Source organism: Eurosta solidaginis, chromosome 1 (assembly GCF_040869045.1).
Source record: "Eurosta solidaginis isolate ZX-2024a chromosome 1, ASM4086904v1, whole genome shotgun sequence".
Taxonomy (NCBI): Eukaryota; Metazoa; Arthropoda; class Insecta; order Diptera; family Tephritidae; genus Eurosta; species Eurosta solidaginis.
In genome coordinates, this window is record NC_090319.1 from 103,187,661 (window position 1) to 103,208,441 (window position 20,781).

A 20,781-nucleotide genomic window follows, 5' to 3' on the forward strand; every position below is an offset into this window, starting at 1 on the left:
TTTTTAATTGCTGGCGAAAGTGCTTTGATTTCAAAAAATTAAAACAACTCGGGATTTTTCCCGACCCATGGCTGTTATTTCAGTGTAACCCCATTTAAATTTTTGCGTCCCTCCCACAAATTGTCATTCTCCCAACAGATCCTTGCAGCGGGCCTGCGCCACATTCTCCTCCTCCTCAGGGACCTGTACCTGACCCCGGTCCAGATAATTGGTTTTGCTGCGTTTGCCGGAAAAGAATGTTTTTAGGACGGTCACACTCTTGTCAGCACAGGATGTTCTGGGCTAGACCCCAAAACCCGAAGTCCTCGTAACTTTTATAAATCTTTTGTGGCTCCGTGCTGTTTACGCTCAAGGGCGACCCGTAGTCTGCGCCTTAGCACCCCCACTACATTCTAGCTTCCCCGCTGCTCAGCAAGCCACAAGAACACAGAATTCTGCAGTTAAACTGTAATGGATTAACTGGCAAGATCACGGAAGTAGTTGATTTCATGAAGCGGCATAACATCCGCATTGCAGCGATCCAAGAGACCAAACACACAGCAAGATCTGCTCTGCAGACCTGCTCTAAATATAACATCCACAGAAAAGAATGAGAGAGCGGGAATGGAGGCGGTCTCGTGATAATCACCCACCACTTAGTGCAATATAATATATTTGATCCCGACATCGGCATCACGCTACCGACTGTCTTACACCCTAAAATCTTGGGTGTGACGTTCGATGAGGATCTATATTTTGGAGAGCGTAAAACCGCAATTGTACCGAAAATCCAGAGCCGTAATAAAATCCTCAAATCTCTATGCTACGCGTCCCCTATATGGTCGCCAAGCCTAAAGGTTACTTACCTGAAGAAAATACAGACCTGCCAAAACACTGCCATCAGAACCGCTACGGGCTGTCTTCTTATGTCCCCAGAACACTACGTACACAATTAGGCGATAGTACTCCCCATTAGGGAGAGAAATGAAATGCTAAACAAACAGTTTCTGTTGTATACCCAGAAACCTGGACATCCCAACAGACATCTGACTGATGAACTACACCTCCCAGGGGCTTAAGGGGTCATCTCCGTGAGGAAATACGGCACAAATTTCATACATTTCCCTACCGCCAAAAGCAAATTTTAATCATGTTTGAAAGCAGCTATGTGCTTTAAAACGGCGCAAATATTTGTCACGTCGTAATGGGTTAAAAAACATGATTTTTCCTTCACACATCAATAACATACTTTCCATAAAATATTTCAAAAATACGACATTTGCAAAATTTTGCAAATGGACACCAGAAATAAGTTTTTTTGATCTCCTAAACAGTTACTGAAAAACACATAACTGTTTTTGTGAGCGCAGCGACGATATGCTGAACTTTCAATTATCAATGATTGTGTTATTTTTCTACCAATGCAAAAAAAGTTCAAACTTTGATTTCTTATACACGAAACTGTTGATACTGCTCTCTCTTAACCCAAAATTTGTTACGAGAGCTATTCTGTCGTCCGTCTAAAGAATGTGGGTGTCTAGAATACTGTAGCTGAAGCTCAGATATTTAGTATTATGCATTTGTATCTTTCCATGTTGGAAAGACGCGGTTAAATCTCATTGCTTCATCAAACAAATTTTTACAATAGAATGAAAACACTCAACGCGAAAACGTTGAAATTTAAAAATGTATTCAAAATATTAGAGGAGTTCCAAACCAAAACGCAATAAGTGGCTCATAACAAGTTCCTAGATAAATGAGAAAAAGAGTTCAGTCTTAAATGCAGGCACATTTTTAAATGGTTCTTATGACATCATAGCAGTTTGAGAGAGCATACAATCAGCCAAAAACTCATCATCATTTATAGGACAATTAGATTCGAAGTTAAGACCGGTGTGAAGAAAAAATTTCGTTTTGATTTGGAAGTCATTGGAATTTTGGTATGAATAATATTTGCTATTTATATAGTAGGAGGTTTGTTGCCATTATATCAGGGGCCATGGAAAATAGTTGGATCATGTGCAACATTTTTGTAATTTTAGTACCTCAATATGAAGTACGCGGCCCAGCTACAAATTCGTTTTTCATTAGTCCATTTAGTAATTTATTGGGAGCTTTTGAAATGTTCCCGCCCATAGGTGTTTCATGGAGTATTCCGAGTTGTACTAAATGATCCTGCCACATTTTCTATGCGTAGAAATATCATTTGTGGTGTATTCGTATACTCTTTGTATACTCCTTAAATCGGCCTTAAGGACTATACCAATACTCCACAACTGAGTTCTTTTATTTTTTTGATTTCCCAACAGAGTGGATAATTGATGTATAGAACGATTTTCCGTCCCCCCTTGTCAAAATTGGTTTCAAGACAAGCTGGTTTCGGCATTGCGTCATCATCCGAGTAATTTTTTATTCTAATCTGTTGTTGTTGTTTGTTTTGTTTATATTTATTGTTCGTAAGTGCACGAGCAGGTATTGTCAAATTGAATCCTTGTTCATGTCTATGTAGGGGTGGCCGTTGAGCAAAAGAATAAGCAGGCATTTATCCTGGCGTCCTGCTACATGGCCAAGGCTGCAATGGCCATGAGTGCAAAAGGCTAGTACAGGAGGAAGGGCGCAAAGGGCGGTTGGTCATAGGCGCAGATGCAAATGCGCACCACAATGCGTGGGGAGGAGCAGATACGAACGAGAGAGGCGAATCTCTATTTTGTTGCTTCCTGCAAACCAATTTGCAGATAGCCAACAGGGGAAATGTCCCTACATACATAGGTCCAACATCCAGCAATGTTCTGGATATTACATTGAGCTCCGAGCGTGATATATCAAGGTATGATTGGATGGTTCTTGATAGACCATCCTTTTCCGACCATGCGTATATCAGCTTAAGCATCCCCGTAAAGAGGGTAGAGAAGGGAGGATCCTTTAGAAACCCTAGGTCAACGAACTGGACTAAATTCCAGAAAGAATTAGAAACAAAACTGGAACAACCCAAAGAGATTGCCAATGTGGAGGAACTGGAGGAGTCGAACGAATTCCTAACAAGGACGCTTATGACTGCGTATACCAAAGCTTGCCCTCTAAGGATATTTAGAAGAAAAGCAAAGCCGCCATGGTGGAGCAATGAGCTGAGTCTTCTAAGAAGACAGGTAAAAGAAATGTTTAAGCTCGCAAAGACCGCGGAAAGTGGATCATGTCGGGACGAGTACAGGGATCTACTGAGGATCTACAAGCGTGAAATTTGCAGGGCGAAGAGAATCTCATGGAAAGTTTCAGTACGGACATAAAGTACTCCAACGAAACAGTACGGTTGAAAAAAGTCCTTGCAAGGGGAAATATAGTCCAGGGAATAATAAAGAAAGAGAACGGGGAATGGTCACGTAATAGTGAGGAATCCCTTGAGGTGCTTTTTGACACACATTTCCCATCGGGAGACGGTTCAGAAGAGCCCACAGACATCACTCACACTTCGATCACGAAGTGGGTAGTGCCGGGCTTGGTGACCGATACCAAGATCGAATGGGCAGTGAAGACGTTTTCTAAGTTTAAATCGCCGGGCCCAGATGGTATATTCCCGGCCATGCTACAAGTCTCAAGTTGGGCGGTCGTGAAATGGCTTAAAATAGTATTCGATGGGTGCATAAGTCTGAATCATGTACCGCACTTTTGGAGAAGTGCTCGTGTAGCTTTCCTACCAAAGGCGGGGAAGATCGGTAACGTGTATCCCAAAGTCTATAGACCCATCAGCTTAACATCATTTCTGCTCCAAACCTTTGAGAGGCTGATAGATGTGTACATAAAGTCCAACGTGGATGAAAACCTGCTCTCCACAACACAGTATGCATACACTAAAGGCAAATCGGTAGACACCGCATTGCATAGGCTGGTAATACTGCTCAGGCGATTCGATGAGGGAACCGTAGAACTTACGGCTTATGCAAATGACGTTGCAATTGTCATAAGTGGAAATTGCTTTCCAACGATTAGTTCTTTGATGGATCGGGCGCTTCGGGATATTCATACCTGGGCATCTAATGTCAGGTTGAAAGTCAATGCCGAGAAGACGAATATGGTCTTGTTTACAAAGAGGTACAAGGTTCCAAATTGGACCAGACCTAAGTTAGGAGGGGTGATCTTACAGGAGAAACCTTGCACAAAATATCTAGGAATCATCCTAGACGGTAAGCTGTCATGGAAGCTCAACATGGAGGAGAGGGTGAAGAAGGCCTCAACGGCACTTATGCATGTAAAATAATGCTGGGGTGTACGTGGGGCTTACCGTCCTCTCTTTCTCATTGGGTTTTTACAGCGATTGTAAGCCCTATTCTATACTATGGAGTTATTGTTTGGTGGAAAGCCACACAAAAAACAGGCCAGGATAAGACTCCAGCTATTAGGAGTAATACAGCTGTCAGATCTAGAAGCAACAAGTGGCTTAAGTCCTAGGAAGCTTCTAGTATTTTCCAAGAGGACGCAGTTATTTTATAACATATGTAACATATATAACTTCTGGAAACACTACGGACTCAATCAGTCTATGTGAGGTCCTCATGGACCGGCCAGTTCAACCTAACCTACCCTATGTCTATGTGTGTGTGTTATGTTTTCATTCCGAAACGGGGGTGGTTTTCACTGATCAACTTGCGTGACTAGCTGTGGCAGGAAGAATTCAGTAATTTTAGTGGTTTCACCTTTTTTGTGTGTTTGTTTTGTTGGTTAATTGTTTTGTGTTTATTTGTTAATGCGTGTTTGTCTGTTATACCTGTGCTATCACCTTATTTTTTGCAAATAAGTTTTAAAGGTTCGATTATTATGTCAGAAATATTGGTTAACTGTTGGTTTAATATTCTACCGCCGAATGCTTTTTGTTGGTAAATTTCCGTGTTTTCGAATACGTTTAGACGCCGACCTTTTGCTTGCATGCGAATTACCTTGACTGTTTTGCTGATGTTTGCTGGGGAAGATTTACTCTGAATTCCGTGTTTTTAGTTGTAATCTCTAATGTCGAACGTCGTTGTTATTTGTCGTTCTGTTTGTCACATGTAACTGTGTTGGCATTCGCAGGTAAGCTTGTATACGCCGTGGCTGCTAAATGGATCCTCGGAGTTAGTGTTAGTTTTTAGTTTTCGCCATAAACTATCACGAATTTAAAAGACTCACTAGAGACAATTTTAAGATAGAGATGTTGCAGGGACGAAAAATAGTGTGAAGCAAGGTTCACAAAACTCTAGTAGGTCACATTAATCACTTACCACAGCAGAATTTGTTAAACTACCACTGTCTGTAATTATTATTTAACAATTATTTGTACACTTTTTATGCAGCTAATCTGTTCAGAATTTTAATTTTTACTCTCTAAAACTCCAATCAGTGTATTTTGTGTGCTTAAGTTATTGTAAAACTTGTGTTAAAATTTGTGGTGTGGTGGAAGTGTCCTACTAGAATTTTGTGAAGCTCCTCTGCTTTCCACCGAAGTTCGCGCCTGCAACATCTCTATCTTAAAATTTTCTCTGGTCTCACTTCCAGTAAACGTCATTGTCATGCAAGTGTTTGTACCATTGTAAACCTTAACAAGTAGCGTAACTATAGCTGATCGCTCAAATTTAGCACACACACACAAACATCACTAATGGCCATATTACGAAAATCTTTTAGAAAGTTCAAGTTAAATTTTTAAAGAGAAATAAACTGTAATAATTTTGGAACATAAAGCATTAAGGACACCTATTTTCAGAGATTAAGCGAAAATGTTTGCCTATGCTCAAGTATTTAGTTATTTTTTCTACATTTATTTTTAATATTGATATTGAAAGATTGAAGGTACATATATTGACACAATGCAACTCAGCTCTTGCTGCTGTTCTTCATCCCACTCCATTCGACTGCCTCCTTTTACTGCATTCTACTCTATTCGCAACATAACCTCAATTTAAGCTGCCAAACTATATAATAAACAATGGTTTGTACTTTCCCTTTCATTATTTTCTTTCTGTTCTCTGTGATGTCGTCTGAGTTTATCTACTAGTGCTTTTTTAAATCAGTTATTTCCAGCATTGCTATATATGTGTGTATAATTCCAAGCTATGTATCTGTTATATGGGTCTTGTGTAAGAGCTGTTCTTTCAAGCTTATGCACCTACAAATTTCCTTATTACCATTTTCTGAGATATTGGGCATAGTTAACTCAAAAATACGTCATAATACAAAAGAAAAAGCTAAAATTTATATTTTTTGTAATTTTTAGCGAATCTCAACATTAAATAAACACTTTGTAGATAACTAATTTTCGAAAAAAAATCGTACATACATACATTCTTTATTAAAATGGCAACAACAATTCTTTACGTAGATACTGCTCTCTGTAAATGGATTGTAGGTCGAGTTCGCCTTTTTGAAAAAGAGGATACCTACAGACGTCACTATAGATAATTTAGATTTTTTTATTTAAAGGTATTTTGTCCTTAATTTGTATGCATAGGATTAATGTATATCTTTTATCTTTGTGTTTTAAGTTTAAACTTAAATTAAATCGTAGTGATCAAATGAAATTCAATAAACAGATGTTTCTTCTTTTCTAACATGCAAAAAGTTATTCGAAGAAAACAGTGCTCTTAAAATAATAAAATAAAGGAAGTTCTGTCGGTGTTTCGAACTTCATTGGCCTTCGATTCAATTTACTGAATAAGGGCATTGATTCTTTATGTAATTTCTCATGCGGTTGTTCTAAAATACTTATACACTTATTTATTTTACACTATTTTAATCCAATAATTACATGCACTGATCCCTATGCTCGGTTTTTACAAGGACAAATTTGACAATAAACTTGGTCATACCAATGAAAACAGTTTATCATACAACGTCAAAAGAATTTGCCATCTGTTGTGACTACCCAGTGACAGTTGATTTCATTCAAATGGAAACAGAAATTTCCCAACGGTATGAAGTATTTGATATTAAAACTTCATTTCTCAACATGGAATTTTTTTTAATTTTCGAGCTGGAGTCCCACCAATTTATAATGCACCCCAGCAAGCACAGTCTCTAACGTTAGAGAATTTTTGTGTAGGCACCTTAGATTTCACCTTTTGCAACTTTATTTGAGCAACAGTGGGCAAATTTATTTGAGAAAGGGTCAAATGTATTTGAGATTTGGGCAAATGAAATAGCGAAAATGGCAAATATTTTTGGGAAACGTGCAAATGTATTGGAGGAAAGATCATATGTATTTGAGAAATGGGCAAATGAAATTGGGAACAGGATAAATGTATTTGAGAAATAGCCGAATGGGTTTGGGAAAAGGACTAAAGTATTTGATAGATAGGCAAATGAATTTGAGATAAGGCAAATATATTTGAGAAAAGTATTTAAATATTTTTTTTTTTTTTTAATTTTCTTACATCCCATCGCCTATTTCTCAAAAAAAAATGTGCCCATTTTTTAATTAAGTTTGCCTATTTTGCAAATACATTTTCTCAAACAAATTTGACCATTTTTCAAATACAGTCGCCCGTTTCTCAAATAAATTTTCATTTTTCCCAAATACATTTGGAAATGGTGTAATGCATTAGCAACGCTTTTCGCGTTATTAAAATTGTGTTGAGTAGAAAATCTTGCACTGGGTGGAGAGATTCTCACTTAACATAATTCCATAGTTCCATTATTCCATTGAGGATTTCATGCGATTTAATGAATAGCAGTTCCATTGAATCGCTACTCACTTGCTTATTTTGTCATTTGTGATGAATGCAATTCTTGTTTTTAAAATTTAATTATTTTTCACATTAAATAGAAAAAACAAAACTTCGAAATGTCAAAGCCGAACGCATTGAGTGAACGTGGCGTAAACAAATTTAGATAACAACTTTGACGTAAAATCAAAACTGTTGAGTGAATGGGATATACTCAAAGGTACGCACAGAGAGTGATCGCTGAACGGTTGATCAACATTTTTGTTTCTGAATACGCCCATTTACTCAAAATTCGAGTAATTTCATATTCATGCAACTGATATTTAGGACAGGGGGTATTTGGGTGTAAATACGAGTTTTTGAAGTATTTATCTTGTCTGTGCAATATGGAATGTGATTTCGGATATATAAAATTATTTACATTTCTTATATGAAAATAAAAACAACAACATCAATAACAACAACAACTATGCAGTCTTTTAATTAAGAAGAAAAGTTAAAATTGCAAATGTCAAAAAAAAAAAAATTTGCAGAAAAAATTTTACTTCCTAAATTTAAAAAATGCGTAATAAAAAATTGTGAAAAACTGTAAAAATACCATAACTTTAGAACTGAATTGGATGTTAACTTGAAAGGGCATAAAACTGTAAATATATTAATATGGATAAACAGGTCGAGGAAAAACTTCAAAAAGCAAAAGAAAGAAAGGAAACCTTAGTTAGAAACAAGAAAGAATTAAAGTTGGAAGAGAAGTTAGTGTAACAAGTTATTTGTTCGGCACAGCATAGTTAAAAAAATATATATTTTAAATTTTAATTTGTTTTCTTTTCTGTATTATTTTGCGCAGTTTAGCAAAAAAAAAAATAATTCCGGCAAAACTTATTTATTTCAATTAAATTGTTTATTTATTTTTATAAATTGGGTAATCAATGTTTTTATTTGAATTTGATTCACGCGCTGAATTGTATGCAATGGGAAAAAAAATTGGGTAATACTTTGTCGTTGCATTTTCTATTTGTTTTCAGTCCCTAGTTTATTTTGTTTTTGTAAACTGACACATTTGTTTCAATCTTTATCGCAAATTTTTTTCGTGGACTAACTACAAATTTATATTTAGTTGTTATTTTTCTTAAGTAACTTAATTGAAATTATGTGAATTAAAAAATGAATAAAAATTTAAATTTTTTTATTATACATATATACATATATGTAAGTAAGTATTATATATGTACAGTATAATAAGTAAATATGTGGCAAAAAACCGTATATAAAGACTGACCTTCAACTGTACATTCGATTATTTCGATTCGAAGGCAAATTAAAACGAAATGAAAAAATGAAAATACAATAAAAATTACAAAACTTATAATCACATAAAAATTGCACAAAAAAGATAGTTATGTAAGTAACATACAAGTACAAGTATGTAAATCTTTTTGTTGTGTAATTTTTCGATTTTATTTCAAAATTGATATATATATTTTTTATTTCTTTTCACTCTTGATTTTTTTCTTTAATATTTTTTGTTTGCTAGTACATAAATATATATAGTAAATAGCACAAATACTGAAGATACATACATACAGTTATTTATTTATTGTATGTGTATGTATGTCTGTCTGTATATTGGTATGTATTAGTATTTCGAATACATACATATATATGAGAATTTGATACAAAATTTACTTACTTTTGCCGGTGGAACCGCGTGGACCCATGCCGGGCATCATGTTATCTCTAGGCGGTGGAGGTGGACCCCTTGCGCCGGGACCCTGCCCTCTACCGCGCTGACTTAAGCCACCACGCCCGGCCGGTCCCATTTGATTGTTGTACTGTTCGGGTGCATCGGCAAGGAAATTCGATGGCACAAGACCACGTATACCCTCCAATTCACCCATATAGAAACCATCTTCATCCATATCACCATAAACGAGTATAATCTCACCCGTTTTGAAGCTTAATTCCACTTGCTGTAGAGTATGAAAATAAAAGGATGTTTATATAAGATGTATCTGAAGGAATAATGAATGTACATACATAGGTACGAATTTGATACGCTACATCATTCGCTAGTAATTCCAAAAAAAAGGTTAGCATACACAGCAGTTGTTTGCATTACGAGTAAAACCCAACAGTACGTAAAAACAAGAACGCGTGGATTGCATTGGACACAACTTTTAATAAAATATTTCTGGGAACAATACTGGACTATCTCAAATAGCAGTGTTACATTCTTGAAGTCTATTAATGAACTTTTAAATATTCCAGGCATTTCTTTCAGCACAGATCACAGAACATTATAATTTAAAATTATTGAATAAAAGTACTTTTGTTCCCACTAAACGTTTACAAAACTACCTGGATCACCATGTGATAAAAGTCCGACCCTGAATTATGATGAGACGATTTCGTTAAAACAATTTTTTTTTTAGATATTTGGCATGCGCTTTGCAGCTGTTTCCACATTAATAAGCCCATTTTCAACCAATTTACAAAGATTTGAATCCCTAAAGTATCTTTGCAAATTCAACAAGCGAAAGACTGCGAAAAGAAGATTGTGTGTTCCCAAAGCCCATTCGAATAAGGATACCTAACCTAATATATGTTCTATCATTAGCGATATAAATATACTCTTTTTTCCATACTTGATGTGTTGTTTTGACAGAAAATGAATGACACTGGAAAATAAGCCTATGATTTTGCAACAGTTTTAATATATAAGCCGACACATTTTATGCATCATCTATGTATTTGCAATCTTATTTTATGGCCTATAAAAGTTAGTTCCTCTATCGAAAAAGAAAGTCGATATTTCGACAGTACTAAACGATTTGCTCGATCTATTCGAAACCTGCTGAAACTGGCTACCATTAGCACAAAAAACATAAATGTAATTTTTCGGATTAAATGTCATTCCAGCATTGAACAACACACAGATCAGATGTAGTTGTTATCATGCAAAGGATTGCGAAATGCATTCCTCTCAGTTTTATAATCCAAGGCATGCAATCCAGTGAATAAGAAGAAAGGAATAATTAGTCCGTACAAAATGAAATAACGAGAAATTATTGCAATCCTCTGGCGCTGTAAACAAGGGAATAATTATTACAAAGCGAATGCATTCCTTAACAACTGTGGTAACGAAGCCGTATCAGCCTTCCCAAACAAATCCAAAACGAAATCGGTTCTGATTTTAAGCAGGTTCCCTGCATGAATCCTATATATCAGTCGTGAGTGCTATACACACTGTGTTAAACTGTATCCTTAAATATACACACTTGCCAATATTAAATTCTGTGGCAGTTTCACAAAACAACCTATTTCGATTTAAGATAAAGTCGATAAATCGACCTACAGCAAAAAAGCTATCAGCATTTCAACATTGTGACTTACTATATTTCTTAGCAGCCATTTATCATTAGGTTTACCAAATAATACTGTTATGGGATTTCTTACCGGTTTCTGTTAAGAAGCCAGAAGAGCACCTTTATCTTAACTGGAGTTAGGGTCCTTTGTCGAATGTTCACAGAACAACTTTCACTTGAATTATTTCCTTTTGCCTGATATAAAAAACGTGTACCTTCTCTGTTTACAAAATACATAGTTTCTAATTCTTTAAGTTAAATCAACATTTTTCAAAAAAGTTTGAATAAAACATGAAAATTGTCCATATATATTGATGTCACAGGATTAATAATTTTTATTTTTTACTGTTTCCATAATTGTGGATGTTTTAGGCATAAACTTTACTCAATGTATGATAGTGGTCATCAAATAAAGGTTGTGATGTGAGATTTCTAGCTGTTTGTAACTAAGGAAAGTGTTTAATTTGGGGCAATCTTAGCTCAATTTCAAGACTTAATTGAAACCACTCACATTGCGTGAAGCTTTTTTGGTGGTCTGAAGAGCAGGTCCGAAAAGGTCATCAATAAAACCACCAAGTAACGCGGAACTTGTTTGCTTACGCTAAATAGTAACCAGAATATAAAACCATTTTCTTTTACCAAATTAAAAAAAAAAAGTTTCGAAGTTTACAGGCCTTATGAAGCATTTAAGTGTCTGAGCACGGTTACAAATTTGAGCCCAATACGCATATTTTTAGTAAAACATAAATGGACAATTTGGAGCTCGATACCAATTTTAAACTAGTTTACATTTACATTAAAAACAAAAAATAACAGAAAAATTTATGGACCACCGGCGGATTTCGAATGACGTGCTTTATATCAAAGCCTAGTTCTAAACTTACTAATACCTACTTTACATATAACGATATTATCTTAATTTTCGTACTAAAATCCTAATCGTTAATATAAAACTAGATTTTTCTTATAAATGTTTCCCCTAGGTAATCGGTTATTATGAACAAATTTTAGAGATTGGATTTTTTTCATAAAAAAGTTCCACCTCTATAGTGTAACCTCTAATCGGAAGCACACATTTAGAGAGAAACGTAAAAATTTGACAGAAAATAATCTATAATCTAGTTCCCAGGGATGGAACAGACATTTGTAAACGCGTAGATGGTCTTTTGACGATTTATTGTAGACTAAGGCATATGTAAACGTAATCTAAGCTACCACATTTGCATACATATGTATATAGCAAAACTTATCAGAACCGAATGTTCTACAATTTGCACTAGTTTTCACAAATGAAATTAACCGAAAAAGCAACTCTGCTTCTATTTTTAGATTTTCAGCTGGAAGTTTAAGCTTTTAAGTTTTGTTATGAAAATAACTTGAGATTTTAGACTTACCACGTTTAGATAATCCACGTGTTTCCATATGTTCCATCCCTGGGAACTAGATTATTTTCCGTCAAATTTTCACATTTCTCTTTTATTTTGTGCTTTTAATTAGAGACTACACTCTAGAGGTGGAACTTTTTTTTTAAATTTGTTCATAATTACCGAGTATCGAGGGAAATATATGGGAAATCTAGTGATGTATATAATTAACGATTAGGAGTTAAATAAAAACAAATAAGTCTAAGGCGCGATAACGTCCGAAGAGATTTAAGGCCGAGCTTCTCTTCCAATTTACGTCGTGCTCCTCTTTTTTTCCTACAAATTGGCTTTGGACTTACTTCTTTTATACCGACTTCGAACGGCATCTGCAAGGCAACTGAGTTTTCACTGAGAGATTTTCATGGCAGACTCGAAGTGCTTGCCAAACACTGCCGCGGGACGATTAGAAAAAATGTTTCTAAAATATTGATATTGCTTTGCCCGGGGCGTGAACCCAGGATCTTAGGTGTGGTAGGCGAAGCGCGCTACCATCACACCACGGCGGCCGCCAACGATTAGGAGTTAAGTACTTAAATCAAGATAGTCTCGTTATATGTAAACTACGTCTTAGTATTGATAAGCTTAAAATTTCAACAGGCAAATATCAAAAAATGCTTTAGAAAATTATATGTTTCTAATATAATAAAAAAAGGTTCAATTATTGCTTAAACCGACGAATGCTTTAAAACTGAGGCTCAAATTTGAACTGTATAAAAATCAGCCCAATCATTTTTCTCAATACATTACATTTTAGTTATTTTTTCCAAGAATTTAAAAAACTAGGAAAAAATTATATTTCTCTTGCAAATTTACTTACTTCGGCATCAACATTTGGACTCAACTCTTGCGGATCGTAATCATATAGTGCCACCATACGTTTAACTGGCATATTGGCATAGATGTCGCCCCAACGATCGCGACTCACATTACGCATACTCTGCTGTGGACCACCGTGACCGGGAAGCACTTGTCCTGGACAACCAGGTTGAGGAGGACCACCCGGCATTGTACCCATGCCACTTGTACCATCATCCACCTCGGTCACCATATTGTGCGGCACATAACCACGACGTCCGCGTAATTCACCCCAATAAAAGCCATCGGCATCCTTGTCGCCATAAACCTTTTTGAGGAATAGAATGGAAAATTGTAAGATCGGTTAATATGAGTGTATAATTTGCGATGAATTTTAAGAACACGATACATGTACAGTCTTACATAACTGCATATGTACTTATATATATGACATATTGTATATACTATATTATATATAGAGAATACTTGCATGAATACCTAAGTCAAGACTACAGCGGATGATTAAATATTGTATAACAATTGACTAACGGTTAAAACATGCATTCTATCGGAAATGTGGCAAATTATCATCAAATCTAAATACGGTTTTGTTTTTAATTTGATTGTATTTATGCATAGATGAACACCCGATTACTTTTACCGATTCATTTCTTTTCCGATTGGACGAAACAAAAAACTTAAAATCGAACTTGGTGAATGTAAATGTTCTATGCCTTGTTACCTTATTTGTTCCATCGCAAGATTATCCAATCACAAAATGTCTCGATTAAAATATGTAAATGTTCAAGAATCTTTTGTCCACGAAAACAACACGAGCTCACCTCAATTCACCATTACGTACTCGATTCCATATGAACTTTCGTCTATGCACTTGGATTTATGTATATATTCGTATGTATGTATAAACATTACATATGTACAGCTGTCGTCGATAAAATAGGACCATATAAAGCAATTGAAAGGCAACCGCGAAAAGCGTTGTAAGTAACAATATTAATTTTTTAGAAAAGCAAAAACCTACAAACAAAAATTTTTTTTTTCCTATGTGTAGCACAAACTATTATACATAGTGGAAAATATTGTGACGAGTATGAGTTGTCACTAAGTGATACTCACATCCCTAGTCTGATACTAAGTAAATGAAGTTACAACAACAATAAAGCATACAGTCACTTGTATCTACATAAACGAATCAATCATTATGTCTACACATATGTACGTATACGCAGCTGAGAAGCAACGCACAACCACATGCATATATCTGAGATACTCCCGAAAGTAAGCAATGAGAGAAGCTATGAAATCGTGCATCTGTAGTTACAGCTGAGAAATTTGATAGCTGATGGCCAACTAGTAGATTCTGGAAATGGTAGCGCCTAGAAGATGCGAACGAGGAAATCAGAGAGTAGAAAAGGCGACACCAGTAGAGGCGCAAGAAGCAGTATTTGATGAAGACGCTATCTGGAGAGCAATAGAAGTATTATTTATTGTGAAGTACTTTAATAAAGGCCATTTTTCCATTATTAAATATTGGAGTTATTTATTCAACAGTTTAGTGATTCGAACCTTAGTAGAATATTTTAAATAAGCGGAATTGCAAGTAAATTCGTTACAATATTATACTGATAGTCTTATTCTTCCTCTTGTTCTTATTGTAGTGAGAAGGAGACTCATCGGATGTCTTGGGGAGTTTTATCGATGTTGTCATATATCCGGATATTGATCCGTTACCTTCAGGAAAATATCACCATTAAGTAGCCCGACCACTTTGAACCTTCTAGGTTCAATTATAACGCAACTTTGTGTTTACATACCCATGGCCACTTTCAGGCTTCGTGTGAACACAAGCACTATAAGAATCGCAAATGGACTATGGTCAGCCATATCATCGTGTGAGACATCCAGGCAAACCTGGCCCTCATATGACAAGGGGCGCACAGAAGCGCTTCTGATTTTAAACAAATCAGCTCTATCGTCCCTGATAAGGGTTCTAACAGGGCATTGCTTAATAGACACGCACGGTGCTAGAATGGGGGTAACGACCTTCGACTATTGTCGCAGCTGCAGATGTACAGGAGACGAAGAGAGCGTCCAGCACCTTTTCTGTCACTGTCCAGCGCTTAGTAGGCGCAGGATGGCTATCCTTGGTAAACCTTTTCTACATGACCTCGCTGAGGTCTCTTGCTATGAAGTAAAGGCTCTGGCAAAATTTATAATTTCCACGAGGTGGTTTGACCCGCTTTAGGCAGGGTAGGGGTCCTCTTTTTAGACCGTATAGGGTATTACAATGGGCCCATTGGTGGCCTAAGTAGTGAGCTGTTACCATAGTGTTCAGCTCAGCCCTTGCAACCTAACCTAACCTTGTGTTTACATGAAGAATGTTTGAGCATAAAACTTGCACCCGGGATGTTTACAGCTTGAAGAACAAGCTTAAACTGATTGCCTGCTTGTTCTGCTGAATCGCTGTCGCTGCATTCACACGACATGTAGGTGGACGCCGAAGATCTCGAGTGAACCACTGCTCTAGGTCATGAAATACCTTTATTTCGTGAGGGAATTGAAAATTGTGTTGGAGAAGCTATATATTTCGCTCGTAACCCCTTAAAAGGGTTGCGCTACAAAGCCCCTTCAATCATAATAGCTTTCGTATATATGTATTCCAATATGTGTCTTTTTGTTGTTGTTGCTGTTGTAGCAGTGCTTCGCCCCACCCAATAAGTGCGACCGATCACAAATTCTCATCAACATCCTCTAACGGGAGTCCAAGGAAACTTGCAGTTTCAACAGGGGTGGACCATAATGAGAGGGGTGTTAGAGGCGTTGGTTCCACATTACAATTAAAGAGATGGTTGGTGTCATGTGGGGACACATTGCAAGCGGGGCATACATTTTGTATGTCGGGGTTGATTCTGGATAGGTAAGAGTTTAACCTGTTACAGTATCTAGATCGAAGTTGAGCTAGAGTGACTCGTGTTTCCCTGGGGAGTATGCGTTCCTCTTCCGCTAGTTTTGGGTACTGTTCTTTGAGTACTGGATTCACCGGGCAATTCCTGGCGTAAAGGTCCGACGCCTGTTTGTGGAGTTCGCTGAGGACCTCTTCCTCTCCGTCTTAACCCCTGAAATGTCTTTATATTTATCTTTGTATTACTCTACGTCTTCGCCTTCATATTTGCCTTCGTCTTGGTGTCTGCCTTTGTATTATTCTCGATCTCGGCCTTCTGAGTCTTGGTGATGGTCTTGAGCTTGGCCTCGGCCTTCTGAGTGTTGTTGTTAGCTTTGGTTTTGGTTCTTTCCTTGGTTTAGGTCTTCGTCTCTGACTGGTCTCGGTATCAGTATTGGTCCTGGTCTTGGTTTTGGTATAGGTCTCAGTCTTGGTCCTGGTCTCGGGGCTCTGTTTGTGTCTTTATTTTTCTATTTGCGTTCATTTTCCTTTTTTTCTTCATGTTCATCTTCTTCTTTATATTTATCTTCGTTTTCTATTTGCTTTTTTGTTTCTTTTCGTCTTTGATGTCTTCCTTATCTTCATATACGTCTTCCTCAATTTCACTAGCGAATGAAGAAATCATACGCCTGGATTTTGCTGCTTTGTTTCCACCTGATCTTTCCTTTGTCTCTATAGGCCGGTTCCGATAGGAATACCTTCTTAGGCAGAGTCACATCTTTCATTCGTATGACATGATATTCCAGCGTATGCGCTTTATATCATTATTTTTGCCAGTGATCACACCAGCCTATGTAAAAAATAATGTGAATAAATCAATATGGGGATTCTCTAAGATTTGCAGGTTGTAGGTATAGTAACTGTATAAACCCAATACCTAATTATGCAAGCCTAAAAAACACCCCATTACTGCAATAAAGCATGCATAAATACCAAGCGTCAAATATTTTGCATCGAAAATAACAAAATACGTCAAAAAGATATGAGAAAGGATTCCTTATTCCTCTTTAGGGCCAAATGAGACTACTGATATAAATATCGTGTCATAGAGTTGTGTTTTCGTTTCCTACACCTTAAGGCATTTTATTTAAATGACGAAACAAGTCAAAAATAAAATTTTATTTAATAAAACTTAGAAAGTCAAAATCACGCAACACTGGTTCTCCTATTTTTCTGTCGACAGCTGTATATATTTGTCATTAAGTACATACATATTTGTATTCCACAGTTCACCACCACCCGCTTTATTTATTTATTTATTTCATACTACTCCTAATGCATCTACTACAATCTACTACTATTTTTCTACCCCACAACAATACTGATACCTACCTTAATTGTATCACCTTCTTGGAATGGCAGTTCTTCGTCACATCCATCTGGATTAGGACTCATTGTGCTTGGATCATAGTCGAACATAGCAACGAAATAGCGCGGCTTTTTTTGTGCCGCCATTTGTTGTTGCTGTTGTTGTTGGGTTAATGGCTGTTGCCCGGGACCCATACCCATTTGCGCTTGTTGCTGCTGCTGCTGTTGCGGATTTAGTGGGCCACGTGGACCCATAGCACCTTGCATTTGACCCTGCATTTGACCGGGCATTTGTTGACCTTGCATTTGACCCGGCTGCATCTGACCTTGCATCTGTCCAGGCATTTGACCTTGCATCTGACCTTGCATTTGACCCTGCATTTGTCCTGGTGCGGGCCCTCGTTGACCGGGAAAACGTTGACCCATTTGCCCTTGTGGTCCATACGGTTGTTGTTGTCCGCCCATCATTTGTGGTCCTGGAGGTCGGCCCTGCATCATAGGACGTTGCCCCGTACCCGGTTGAAAGCCCTTTTATTTTTAAATGGATGATGATAGGTTTGGCATATTTTAGATAGATCGAATGTGGGTCAACGATTTCGCGATGATTGTTGTTGTCATTTTAAATTGAATCGAATGAATATTGTTAAGCAATGATAAATTAGGCATGAACTTTGATTTGACATGGCAAAGTTGGAAATGCTACAAATTTGATTTTTTTGCTGATTATTTAAATATTTTTGGTTTGCATAAAATTGTTCCCTGTGGCAACGTTACGCATATAGCATTTTAAATAAATTAATTTTTGTATTTTTGTTATATGTAGGTGTTTTGTACTTACTAAAAAAACAAAAACAAAAATATAAGCTGAACTCAAGCACACGAATGTGTAGACTTAAAGCGCATCACATAATTGAGGCAATTGAGTTGATTCTATCTAGATGAATTATAATTCTAATATAGTCTATGTATATTATAATTAAAATCCAGTATACAGCTACAAAGGAATAAATAGTTTCAAATTTGAACTCCCGTGACCAACACAGAAAGTAAGAATAAGATAAAAAAAGTAACTTAGAGTAATAAATTAGTTGGTATTATGCGTAAATTCACGAGAATATCTCTCTGACTTGATTAGGACTCTTTGACATGACTCGATTTGTTGTCGTTTTTTCCAAAACTTTATGGTAATAAATCAGTGGTGCACAACTCCAGCAGAGCTTCGAATACAAAAGCAACTTTTTTTTTTTTGTAATGTGTCTGTGCATGGAGAATGTTTGAGCATAAAATACACGCTTGAGATGTTTACTACTTGAAGTTCAAGCTAAAACTGCTTGCATTACTGAAACTCTTTCGCTGCGCTTACACGACGTGTAGGTGAACGCCGAATAGTTTGTCGAAGCTCCCGAGTACCCCACTGCAAGAGATGGTTGAACGTGAAAAAGGCGCCCAGAAATGGACTCATGCCCAAGACCAATAGTGTTTATGATGTACTTTTTTTAATGTATTTCAGGGAACACCAATAATAATTATTTTTATGTTTTCGTTGAAAGAAATTCTAAAGTTATTCAACTGTGAAACTACGAGTATGTGCATAAAGAAAAATTGTATTGTTATAGTCTGAGAGCTGAGCGCCTCAAAACTGCAGCAACTGAATTTTATAATTCAAGCCATGTAGATGCCTAAATTAACTCACAATCAAAACAGATTTTTTGTTGTAGATAATGGCAATCCTAATCAATAAGCTATTGTTTTTTGTTCTTTGTGGAAAAGCTTATTTAAACTTTTCATGAACTTTCATTTCCAGCCAAAAGTTTGAAACCGTGTAGACGAAAACCCAGAAAAAATACTTTTTTATATAAAATTGTCTTTAATTTATGGAACCAAATTTTTGCCTGCGAAAAAAAGTTAGTATTAAAGGTTTAAATTATTTGAAGAAAAGTTTTTGGAAAATGAAAAGATCATTACCTTGTGCGAATTTTTAAATAGATAAATAACAAGTAAGGAAGGTTAAGTTCGGGTGTAACCGAACATTACATACTCAGTTCAGAGCTATGGTGACAACATAAGGGAAAATAACCATGTAGGAAAATTAACCGAGGGAAACCCTGGAATGTGTTTGTATGACATGTGTATCAAACGAAAGGCATTAAAGAGTATTTTATGAGGGAGTGGGCCATAGTTCTATAGGTGGACGCCATTTAGGGATATAGCCATAAAGGTGGATCAGGGTTGACTCTAGAATGCGTTTGTACGATATTGGTATCAAATTAAAGGTGTTAATGAGTATTTTAAAAAGGAGTAATCCTTAGTTCCATAGGTGGACGCCGTTTCGAAATATCGCCATAAAGGTGGACCAGGGGTGACCCTATAATTTGTTTGTACAATATGGGCATCAAACGAATGGTGTTAATGAGTATTTTAAAAGGGAGTGGGCCTTAGTTCTATAGGTGGATGCCGTTTCGAAATATCGCCATAAAGGTGGACCAGGGGTGACCCTATAATTTGTTTGTACGATATGGGCGTCAAACGAAAGGTGTTAATGAGTATTTTAAAAGGGAGTGGGCCTTAGTTCTATAGGTGGACGCCGTTTCGAGATATCGCCATAAAGGTGGACCAGGGGTGACCCTATAATTTGTTTGTACAATATGGGTATCAAAAGAAAGGTGTTAATGAGTATTTTAAAAGGGAGTAATCCTTAGTTCCATAGGTGGACGCCGTTTCGAGATATCGCCATAAAGGTGGGCCAGGGGTGACTCTAGAATTCGTTTGTGCAATATGGGTATCAAACGAAAGGTGTTAATGAGTATTTTAAAATGGAGTGGGCCTTAGTTCTATAGGTGGACGCCGTTTCGAAATATCGCCATAAAGGTGGACCAGGGGTGACTCTAGAATGTGTTTGTACGATATGGGTATCAAAAGAAAGGTGTTATTGAGTATTTTAAAAGGGAGTAATCCTTAGTTCCATAGGTGGACGCCGTTTCGAGATATCGCCATAAAGGTGGGCCAGGGGTGACTCTAGAATTCGTTTGTACGATATGGGTATCAAATGAAAGGTGTTAATGAGTATTTTAAAAGGGCGTGGGCCTTAGTTCTATAGGTGGACGCCTTTTCGAGGTATCGCAATAAAGGTGGGCCAGGGGTGACTCTAGAATTCGTTTGTACGATATGGGTATCAAATGAAAGGTGTTAATGAGTATTTTAAAAGGGAGTAATCCTTAGTTCCATAGGTGGACGCCGTTTCGAGATATCGCCATAAAGGT

The 20,781-nt window shown here is 36.8% G+C and overlaps 1 protein-coding gene across 18 annotated transcripts in view; it reads right to left on the reverse strand.

The window, feature by feature from the left end:
* Positions 1 to 20,781, reverse strand: part of Rbp (RIM-binding protein) — a 233,080-nt gene that overhangs the window by 36,839 nt on the left and 175,460 nt on the right. For 17 of the 18 annotated variants that reach the window (XM_067759463.1, XM_067759452.1, XM_067759451.1 and 14 more), the window contains 3 exons: positions 17,546 to 18,049; positions 13,274 to 13,579; positions 9,358 to 9,637 (listed from right to left, as the gene is read on the reverse strand). In XM_067759463.1, coding sequence (XP_067615564.1) covers positions 9,358 to 9,637; positions 13,274 to 13,579; positions 17,546 to 18,049 — 1,090 coding nt within the window. The remainder of the gene's footprint in view (positions 1 to 9,357; positions 9,638 to 13,273; positions 13,580 to 17,545; positions 18,050 to 20,781) is intronic. The other variant, XM_067759462.1, reaches the window with a different exon arrangement.